Source organism: Mycteria americana, chromosome 3, assembly GCF_035582795.1.
Source record: "Mycteria americana isolate JAX WOST 10 ecotype Jacksonville Zoo and Gardens chromosome 3, USCA_MyAme_1.0, whole genome shotgun sequence".
NCBI lineage: Eukaryota > Metazoa > Chordata > Aves > Ciconiiformes > Ciconiidae > Mycteria > Mycteria americana.
In genome coordinates this window covers 109387244-109398273 of record NC_134367.1, presented here as the reverse complement: position 1 = coordinate 109398273, position 11030 = coordinate 109387244, and the positions used below count along the sequence as shown (strand labels likewise).

General features: G+C 40.2%; 1 protein-coding gene across 1 annotated transcript; it reads left to right on the top strand.

Annotated features, from left to right (window-relative positions):
* Window positions 1-3: 3 nt before the first annotated feature.
* SDE2 (spliceosome associated SDE2) lies at window positions 4-10823 on the top strand. The gene is made up of 7 exons (XM_075496517.1): window positions 4-160; window positions 800-917; window positions 3032-3143; window positions 3671-3840; window positions 4595-4706; window positions 5365-5773; window positions 8766-10823. The coding sequence occupies exons 1-7, from the start codon at window positions 53-55 to the stop codon at window positions 8979-8981; spliced, it is 1245 nt and encodes a 414-aa protein (XP_075352632.1). The 5' UTR covers window positions 4-52; the 3' UTR covers window positions 8982-10823.
* Window positions 10824-11030: the final 207 nt, after the last annotated feature.

Sequence of the window (11030 nt, the reverse complement as noted above, 5' to 3'; positions counted from 1 at the left end):
CCGCTGTCGTCACAAGCGCAGGCGCGGCGGCTGTTGGCGGCGCCGGGGCGGAATGGCGCTGCTGGTGCGGGATCCGTTGGCCTCACGGGCGCGGCCCTTGCCGCTGCCCCCCGGCGGCGGCTCGGTGCGGGGCCTCCTCCGCGATCGCGCTCGGGCGCTGGTGAGTGAAAGGGAGGCGAGGGGGGAACCGGTGGCGGTTGTGGGGATGTGGCGTCCCCTCAGGCCTCGGGAGCCCTCCCGGTGCCGGCGGCGGCGGCTCCCAGGCCGCAGGCCTGCCCTCGCCCCTTCCCCGCTCGCTGTGAGGACTGCCTCTCTGGCATCGGCGTGGTGGCGAGGCGACTGACGGGCTGTCGCACGTCGCGACTGTGGGCACGCTTCTTCTCGTTGTTGTGGCTTAGCTGGGCAGGAGGGTTTGCTGTAAGAGAGTCCTATTGCCTCTTTTATATATATATTATACATATACATACGGAAGCTATCAATCTTAAATTCTTTACAGCCAAAAAAACGTGGGGTTTGTTTGTTCGGTTTTTTCAATACAGAGTGTTTGAACACAGTGTAAATTTTCCCATAGCGTGGCTTTTCCCCATTCATGTTTACAAGCTGATTTAGACTGCGTTTAATTCTTCAGTAAACAAGCATTAAAACGAGCATTGTAGAGAATGTTTATGCTTTTAAGATCATCTGCTTTTTGCTTCCCCTCTGTTCCTGTAGGAAGGAAGGAAACATTACTCCGTAATGATTTACTTTGTCAGAATGTTTCATTTTCGATTGATCATATGATTCCATTTTCTGTTTTTAGGGTATTCCTGAAGAAAGTTTGTATGTGAAATGTAACGGGCGGCTGGTTAATGATGAAGATGTACTGCAGAATGGAGCCGTTTATAGTCTTGAACCAAGACTTTGTGGTGGAAAAGGAGGTTTGTTGCTGAACTGCTTCTTATTGATTAGATTCTTGGGTTAAAAAGCTTTTATTATGCCTTAGTCTATACTGACAGCAGCAGTCTTAATCTATTAGCGCATCTCTTTTAATGTGGATGACTGTGATATAATGTCTGTGAGCTGAAACCGAGATCTATGTGCAAAGCTGAGAATTTACCAGGGAAGCTGCAGTTCAGCTGACAGCTTTGCTGCCATAGCTCTTCTTTGCACCCCTGGTCAGCTTAGCTCTATTCGTAGAAATCTGTAACGTTCATCAAAGTGACTTCAGAGTTGAAATTGTGTTTAAAACCAGCTGGCTTCTTAGACTCCTAAGTTTCATTCATGGTCACTTAGGACAAATGTGCCAGGTACAGGTAGTCTGTGATTTGAATGTGTGATAAGACGTAACTGATTTTGTCTTCTCTTATTGGGAAAAATATTTAAATGCCAAGATACCAGTAGCCTAAGAACTAAAGAACTCAATCTAAACCAGATTCTTTATATTGACAAAATATTTTAACTGTGTTAAAGAAGATATGTAGTAATCATGCAAAACGATGTAGCCACCAACAATATGGGCATTCCCTAAAATGGAACATGATGGGTGAAGCAGGTTTAGCAGGCTATTTGAGCATAATTGGAGTTTGCTTTTTGAATCCGGTTCTCAGAATTTTCCAGCTATTGAGTTGAAAATGAGTTGAAAATGCTGAACAATTGCGCAGTCTTGCATCAGGCTGCAGCTCAGCTTACTTTGCCTTCTTCATAGTTTTAGACAAAACTGGAAATAAATACTGTTGCTATAGCTTATGAGCTATTGTGGGTTTTTTAAGTGCCCTAAAAGCGGCACATATGGTGTAAGTTCACAGTATAGGATGCTTCTTCCTCACCTGTTGTCCATCAGCTTCAGTTATCCTGGGATGACACAGGATACGTGTTCTGTGATTCACTCTGTGTTACTGATGTGCCATTGGGGTTTAAAATTGTTCTTTAACAATTTTGTCTGATTTCTAAAGTGTTCCTTTTGTTTTGACTTTATAACTTAAAAGTGTGATAAAACCAGGCAAACACACAGGTCAAAACTATTGAGATCTGATCTCAAGGGATTACAGATCGTGCCGGCTTAGAAGAGAGCTGAGCATTTTATTATCAGACCTAATTCAGCACCCGTGACCTTAGTGAATACATTGCTGTTGATTTTTGGGAGCATGCCTGGCTAGTTGTAGCAGATAGGTCCGCATTCTTCAGAATGTAAAATTCAATAGCATGTTTCACGTGCTACAGAAATTCTCCTTGCTTTTTTCTGCCTTATGATACAGTAAGTCGTCTGGATTGGTTTGTAACAGTCCTTAAAGGTACTTTTGGGGCACTAAAAAGTATAGATTTGTTCAGCTTCTAGTAAAAAAAACCCAGTGCTTGGCACTTTCAAATTGCTTGAAGGATTATATTAGTATTAATCCACATTGTGTTTCTTTGAGGTAGTTAAACAAGTGTCTTTCTCGAACTGGAGACAACATAAGGTGAGACTGATTGAGAGAAATCAGCCTTGCTGATGAGTAATTAGTGGCTGAGGAGCGTATAGAAATCTATTTTGGGGGACTCTCCAGCATAACATTGTACATCATGATCATCTTGATGAAGCTGCTAAGGCTATCTCCTAATTTTTTGTTAGATTTTTAAAAGGGGATTTAAGATTGGTGGGGGCTAAAGGGGCTTGAAGGGGAGGTATATCCTGACTAAATTAGAGAGGACTCCAAATGTTACCCTGAGTTGAAAAAGGTTTCAAACCATTTTGCTGGGGGAGTCCAGAAATAGGCTTTCGTGTTAGAAGTGCTGCACAGGTTCTAGTAAGTCTGGAAGTCCATTTGATGTGATATCAGGAGCACAAAACTAATATGAGTGGTGAACACTGGATACCTTTTTTCACTTAGCATTTTAACCAATGGCAATTCTGCAAAATGTTGCAACTTTCAACTTATCCTTTATTTCAGTTGCATTGAGGGAGAGGAAAGTGTTGAATTCACTGTATTCCTTTTCCATATATAATTATTTTGTTGTGTACTAGCTCATCTCCATTTGTTTCTGTTTAGCTAATTCTTGATTACATTTTTCTCAGGGTTTGGCTCTATGCTGCGAGCACTTGGTGCTCAGATTGAAAAGACAACAAATAGAGAGGCTTGCCGAGATCTCAGTGGAAGGAGACTTCGAGACGTCAATCATGAAAAAGCGTAAGGCATTTTCTTAGAAGCTAGAATTATAAGATAAACTGATCATGTAGTTCACTGTTAATAAAAAAGTTCAAATGACAGGCTGTTATAGCAGTGAAATTTTGTTTTGAATACTAAAATGAGCAAAAGTGCAATCTTAAGCATAGATAGACTGGAAGCCAACAGGATTATTCTGATTATAATTACATTACTGCAAAATAGAGGTGATTGTACTGCAGCCTGCTTTGAGAGACTGTTCTGCACCTCTTACATTTCTTATCTGGAATTCTCACAGTTCTCTCTGAAGCTGCAGGACCATGATATTGGGGATATGTGACCTTACTGGTGTTCCTGGCTTCCAAAATAAACTACTCTTTTCTCTGTAGCAGAATATTCCTGCAGTAATTCCCCTGGGTGCTGTTAGTAGTCTTTTTCCATTGTCTCCCATCCTAGCAGGTGGTAGAAGCATTCAGTAATTGCAAAGCAACAAACTGATATTACATTAAATGTTGGAAACGCTCTCATTTTCATGGTTCTGTCGTTTGCAGAATGGCTGAATGGGTGAAGCAGCAAGCAGAACGGGAAGCAGAAAAAGAGCAAAGGCGCTTGGAAAGACTGCAGCGGAAACTTGCGGAGCCAAAGCACTTTTTCACAAATCCGGACTACCAGCAGCAGTGTCATGAAATGGCTGAGCGACTAGAAGATTCCGTTCTTAAAGGTATTGCAGTTTAATCTCACTTTCTCTCCTCAAAAAATAAAGCAAACTAAAAACCCCTAAAAACCTCACTCCAGTATGAAAATTAAAAAAACAAAAAATTTGCTGTCAATAACTCTTTTAATTGAATGAAATTTTAAATTCCAGTAAAATTTGTTGGAATTAGTTTTTCCTTTTTGGCTACTGCTTCTCTTAAATTGCATTGAACAGCTTAACATGGATACTTCACACAGATGCTTCATCTTGCTGTGCTACAGTGTCATCTCACAATAAAAGCAAAATTCTGTGAAGGTAGTGTTGCTAGTTCAGCTGTAAGAATTACATAATCATTTTCAGTGAAATGATAACGTATAAACAGGCCTTATGTAAAAACTAGAAATTGAATCCAACTACAAATACCTTTTTTCACTTACTGTTCTTTGTAGTTATTTTGTTTATCCATGGATTGTTCCCTTGCTGGCAGCTTGATAGTGAAACTTGAGGCTGAATGGGATGTAGAATCTGAGAGTTCAGTTCAGGAATCCAATGTTAATTGACTCTGTGCCTTAGTAAAGCAGTGTGGGAAAGCTTCTGCTGCTACTGAGTTTATTCTGAAGCTTTGAGTCTACATAAATGTGCACTAATAGTGATTATTTTCAGTTGGTGTTTTAAATTGCATCTGAAATTTAAAGATAAGTAGAATTTACTTATCTTTATCATAAGTAGAATGTATGTGAATTGTGTACTGATGATGTAGACTTTTAACTTTGTTTTGAAGGATTGCAGGCCACTTCAAGCAAAACAGTGTCACCAGAAAGTGGCGATAGTCGGAAGCGTCCAGGTGAATCTGGAAAGAGTGGAACAAAATCTCGAAAAAGAAGATGTTTTTGGTAAGCATTATGACTCTGTACTTAATATTCAAGTATTAAGCCCTGAACAGGATGACAGGTTAGATACATACAAGTAAGCAACATCTTATCTGAGGTGTAGACTTAAATAGTAAAATTAAATTGAACCGATTAAATCGGACAACTGAAAGTAAATGTTGCTGTGTTTATCTAATTCTGTCCCAGCTGGAGCAGGCAAACTTTATTTGCAAAAGTAGGCACCCCCCCCCCCTTTTTTTTTTTCCTCTCCTTCTAATAAGGTTATATTCTGCTACTTCCCATTGTCCTTTTTTTCATTAATGAAGTAAATTCACAATTAACTTATTAAAAAAAAAAAAAAATCTTCCTGGCATTTTTCACCTAATGTAACATGAAAGAGGGGTGATTAATGATTCCAGTGGTGTTTGGAGTAGGAACAGGTAGCACACATTTCTGTAGTGGGAATGCTGTAAAAAGATACCTGTTTTCGGGGGATATTGGGTTCTGTTCAGTATTAGCAGCTCTTCCATTTACTAAACTGTCCTAAATAGGTGCTAGAGTAGTTCACTGCAGCTCTCTGAAGTGAGTTTTGGAAACAGAAGTGTGATAATTAAAATAATTAAAAAAAAAAAAAAGAGTGAAAATAGATGAATATTCATTCGTAATGTACTGATTGTGCCAGGCTGGGATTGGAAGGATTGGATGATCATGACAGTTCGGATTGCGAGGATGACAGTGAAGATGACTCCCCTCATGCATCTGATGGAAGTTGTCCATCAGGCAGCAGATACAATGAAAATGCTGGAAATTCAAATGAATGTTCAAGCAGCTCTGTGGATTCGATAGAGGATAGTCCAGCTACCAGTGTAACTGAGAAACCACTGGAGCAGCCAGAAGGTACTGGAAGAGATCTGCAAGGAGGGACACACACAGGTGGGCAAACTGAAATTCCAGCTGAAGAAAACAGTAAAACGACAAAGCCCTTGAAGGAAGAGGCCCAAGAAAAGAATGTGGTAACCCAAGCTCTGAAAGAAGAGGAACAAGAACATGTTTCTTCTGAGGCACAGGAAATGAACCAGTTACAGAGCACAGTAAGTATGAAGCAGCACAAAATGTGGTATGTCTTTTTCTTCAGCTGCTTTTACTCAATCACTTTTCCCTTTGTGGATCGCAGAAAAGGGGAGGGGATTTGTATCCTTGAATTAGAATCATTGTCTTCCTAACAAGCTAATAGAATCTCCAGAGTTTGATTCAGAGCACAAAAAATCCCAAGGTTAAAAGGAAAAGCAGCTTAGATGCATCGTACGACTTATGAAAATGGAATGTAGCAAGTTAATGGAAGCTGCAGCCAAAGAAGGCTCTTGGTTGACAGCATCTCCATGGAGAAACTTGAATTGTAGTATGGTAGCATTGTCTTGAGAGATGCTAAGTAGAATGAGTCAAGGAAGAACTTTATAAGATTAAGATTTTAATAGTGTAGAGTTTCCACTAAGATGCAGTTGCCCTTGACTGTCTAGTGCTGTCTTTCCCGAGATCCGTGTTTCCCCTTGAGGTTTTTTGCTTGTTTTTTTTTCTTCCTCGTACATAAATAGATACACTCTGGATCCAAAATTCTTTGTTGAGGGGAAAAAAGGAAAATAAAACCCTTTTGTAGAATGAAGGACTTATCAATACTTTTTGAGACACTACCAAACACTGTCCAATTTGACTAGTCTCATTTATAACATAATTTGGCCTTGATGTTTATAATTGACGTCAATGTTTAAATTAGAAGTTGTTCCAAGTAGATGTCCCCTACCAATCAGCTGATCAGTCTTTCTTAGTTTCTATTATGAAAAGACTTGAGTCTACTTCATAGAGAAGCCTCATAGCCTGGTGCAAACTTCAGTTTTTCATTTACCATTGAAAGTCTGAAAGCAGCAGCTCCTTCACTAGAGAGGCAGGATTAGTATAAATGATGGGCTTCATCTGAACTGCAAAGGATGGTGGAAGAATGGTTTTAAAATTGATCGTCTGACGTATGCATGGTGGAAGCAGGTCTGTACTGTTGCCATACCATTATCTCTCCTGGCAATCTGGGTTGGTGTCACAGCCCTCAGCCAGATCAGGAGCAGTGCTGACCGTGAGGTTCCTTCTCTGGTGATTGACAGGAGGATGGCTGGGATTCTTTTGCTGAAAAGGCTTTGGATCAGTCTTCCAACCAAGAGAGAATACAGCTTTTCCCACTGAACTGATGAAAGCCCAACTAATATTAGGCAGTAAAAGGTGCCAATACTTGTGCTTCATTGCCCCTTGCATAATATTACTACTAGAATTTTTTGGGTGTAACGAATCTAGGCTTATTCTAGCAGTAAAACAAAATGTGGTGCTTTTTTTGGGCTAGGAAGTTGCTTGGATTTTCTGCCTTCTTTCAGCTTGAGCAGAAAGTCTGCCATCAGTTGCCACTGTCATTGACTGAATTCTGATAAGTGAAAGTTTAATACAATTAAATAGAAAAAAGACCAAGGATGTCATCTGATAAATTAGACCTTTGTCATCTACTGTACTATTAGAGCTGGCAAATTTTAAACAGGATGTTTACCATTCTTCACTGTTTACCTTTTGCTCAGTATTTGTGAGACTGTCTATTCCTAGAACAGGAAACTCCACCAGTGCTGTGGCAGATTGTTATTGCAGGTGGAAATATTTTTATAACAGTCCTTGATGGATTTTTTTTTTTTTTAAAGTAGGATGAGAATAATGAGGCAACCAGTCTTTTTTTCTATGCTTAGCAGGACAAAGGTTCTAATTCTGTTAGTGTTAATTGTATTTGCTGAGTTCATAATGGAGCGGTCTCATTCCCACTGCTGGTATTACTTGCTCTGAAGTCCCTTTGATAACTCCAGTGTGGTACGTACCATGAAACTAGTATGTGCTTCAAGTATTGAACGAAATGGGCTTAGATTTTTGTGTCCTTTTTAGTGTGTTAATGTTTGGTGTTAGTGTTTAGTGTTAGTAAATTCCAGCATTTGAATTATGCAGTCTTTGTCCATGTTCTTTTGTGGACAAGACCCTGGGCTTGGACTAGGCAGTCTATAGAGGTCCCTTTCACCCTTGATTGTTCTGCAAATACACTAATTTCCTTTTAAGATGAAATTTTATTCCATTTTCTTGTGGCAGGATAAGATGTGAACTTCAAGACTTGTTCTTTTGTTAATCTTACTAAAAAGAGAGTGCTTTTATATATATTTCTATAATTATGGTGTAACTGCATTAGAAATAGCTATTCATCCTCCTTCCTGCTACTGCTGGGGGCATATTGGTCATATTCTATGTCTGGCTAAAAAGGGGCTATTAGCTTTGCCATGCCTCTGGAAGCCAAGGTTAAGCTACTGAACTGCTAGGTGAGATGGTGGGCTGTTGTTTTTCCTTCAGTTTTCTTGGGAATACTCAACTTCCCTGGGGATAAAAACAGTGTCAACTATTTTGTCTCCAGAGGAATAGGATTAAATACTGCCACTAACTTTTTAAATTTTACTTTTTTGGCATTCCTCTATTTCAAGTAGAATGTGTTAATTCTAATGGAGTAATTCTAAAAGTTCAGCGGTGTTTATATCATTTAAAATGACCAGTGCTTCTGTCTTTGAGGCTGTATACATTGCAAGCCTAAGCACATCTGCAGCTTGTCTGGGCATGTTAGAGCGAGCCTTTAAGTAAGTAGCAGAGGCACTGCGAGCAGCCCAGTTGGACGCTGGGTACAAAGCTCACCTGGGCATTCACCCCGCTCTCGGGTGTGTTATCTGCTAGGATTTGCATGTTTTACAATTAGGCTGCTGGCTAGCTTCAGTTTGCTTGTACATGACGCAGTAATACTTTGCCTGGGTAGTGTAAGTACCACTACTAATGAGAATATCCAACATAATACATATGGAGACATTGCTCAACTTTTATTAAGTATTTAGGAGTTTGAGATAATCCTAATTGAAGGTCTTCTGTAAAACGAAGCATTCTGTCTATACTTGTTCCTCCCCCCCCCCCCACCCCCCCCACCCCCAATCAGGAAGAAAATAAAAATAGTCTGATGGGATGTTTTTCTCTTTGTAGGAGGTGGAACCAATAGACCTACTGGCATTCAACTCTGCTGCTGAAATGGAAGCCCTGGGTTTAGATAAACTGAAAATGGAATTGATGTCTTTAGGACTGAAATGTGGAGGCACTTTAAAGGAAAGAGCAGCAAGGCTTTTTTCAGTGAGAGGTCTGTCTAGAGACCAGATCGATCCTGCCTTATTTGCAAAGCCTTCTAAAGGGAAAAGAAAGTGATTTTTTTTTTTAAACATCATTTTGTATCTGTGTGCTTTTAAATTTTTCTTATTCTGTTGTTATTCTGTATTGCCACATAGAATTCTTTGGCATCCCTGGATAGTCTTTTGTTTCTATTCTTAAGGAAGTTCGATTAACGTAACACAGAATAAGTTGCTAGATAGCGAGTTCGTTATGTGTTCAATATTAAAGGAGTGAAACTACTGTCTGTTATAAACTTTACAAATAGTTATAACAAGTCTTAATGCAACAGGTACTCACTGTATATGGAAAGAAATAACCTGAGTGTTTTCTGGAAAATGGTTGTATGACACTGTTATCACCTATGTTAAGAAAAATAGCAATCCTTTCTTAGCTTTATATTGAATCTCCTTTAATGTGTATTCCAGTTAGCACAGTTACAACTGTCAATTGAGAAACATTGAACTTATGATCCAGGCTTAAAAGCTGAAGTTTCTTTATATAAAAAGAACATTTTTATATGGATGAGGTCAGTATAAATAAATATGCTGTGCTGTGAGCTTCTGTGGGATGTCAGGTATCAGTATGATATAAATTATTAATGTGTGTAAGTATTTCTTTTAGAAGAACTTAAATAAGGGTATTTACTTATTTTGCTCTGGAAGAGTATCTGAGTGAGGGAAAAGAGAGAATCACATCCTTAAGAAATTAAGAATAAAGTACACTTGCTGGCTGCTGAAGGTTAGTAACATACGGAGTGATGATCATCTGAAGCTGAATGGGAAATTTAGGATGGGTTTTAACTTTTTTTTTTTCAACGGTAAAAGCAATGGAATTTTCTCCCAAGGACTTAAATATCTGCAGTGGTGGTGCTTTATCCTAGAGCAGCATCAGTAATCTCAGTGCCAGGAGTTACCCTGTGAGGTGGTAAGGGCCCCTTGCTGGAAGGGCAGCATGCTGCGGGTGCAGCTGCCACTTCTCTGGTTTGAGAGGCTTTTAAAAAGTGTTTAGTTCAGTGCCTCAGATTTCACCACCATATGCTGGAGAATATTATGTTTATGATCTGCTTATCAGATTTTCTCGTAGAGACACTTGAAAAATTAAAAATGATCTCTCTCCTGTTGTGACATCATACCATCCGTTTATCTGTTTTAAAGTTTGGCTCATAAAGTAAAGTTTTGAATTGCAATACTGGTAGGAAATGGGCTTCAAATGCTAAGAAATCAGTTCACTCATGTAGTATTTAATGTTTCTGACGTGAGCAGTTTGTATCTGATATTTCAGTCAGTCTTGCAATCTTATGACCTTTCTCTTCAGAAGCGGTTTTATTTGTGCTTGGAAGTTTTGGATTTAGAGAGGGTGTTAAAGCGCAAGGATTTATTCTTGACAAACTCTATAGGCAAGCCATTAAAACAGTCGTGTTGGTGCAGCCGCTCCAAAATGCTGGTTAGCCTGACAGTTTATCCTTCCCTCGCCAACACCACCTTCCCAGGCACGCTTTGTTATAAAACGACGTGGGAAGGCTCCCAGCCCCGCAGGTTTGTGTGTCTGTGTGTCCCCCCCAAGGTGCAGGGGCGGGGGCCATGGGAGCCCCGTGCCGGCAGGCGTCGCTGCGGGCCTGGGCTGCGGGGCCCTGCCCGCCCCCCCCCCCCCCCCCGGCAGCCAGCTGGGAGGCAGTTCTTCTGTTGTTCTGCATAGATCCTGGTTTGTGGGAGATGGGGCTTGGCCCCACTGAGGACAGGAGTGGGAAGTGCAGAATTTATTTCTAATGCAGCAGCTGATGTCTAGGCAAGTCAAAAACACTGCATGTACTATAGTTTTTCTACCCGGAAGATGGGTTTGAGACTATTTACCTATTTGCAAGCATTTTTGATGTGGTTAAATAAAAGTCCTTGGTATCCTTTCAACTGAATATCCTCAGCTTCTAAATTCACATCCAGCAGATAAGCTTTGTTAGCATCCCAAGGAGTTATGAAAAGGATGGGCAGGTGATGGCAATGGTGGTAATTATACCATCATACGCAAACCCAGCACTTGTGGATCTGTTTCACACTGTTCTGAAAACAAAAGTCACGGCACTTGAGGGCT

Excerpts from the sequence above, each read along its gene's own strand:
- SDE2 (XM_075496517.1), top strand. The coding sequence starts at position 53 with ATGGCGCTGCTGGTGCGGGATCCGTTGGCCTCACGGGCGCGGCCCTTG. Across the intron at positions 161-799 it reads GCGATCGCGCTCGGGCGCTG|GGTATTCCTGAAGAAAGTTT; the intron begins GTGAGTGAAAGG and ends TTCTGTTTTTAG. Across the intron at positions 3,144-3,670 it reads GACGTCAATCATGAAAAAGC|AATGGCTGAATGGGTGAAGC; the intron begins GTAAGGCATTTT and ends TGTCGTTTGCAG.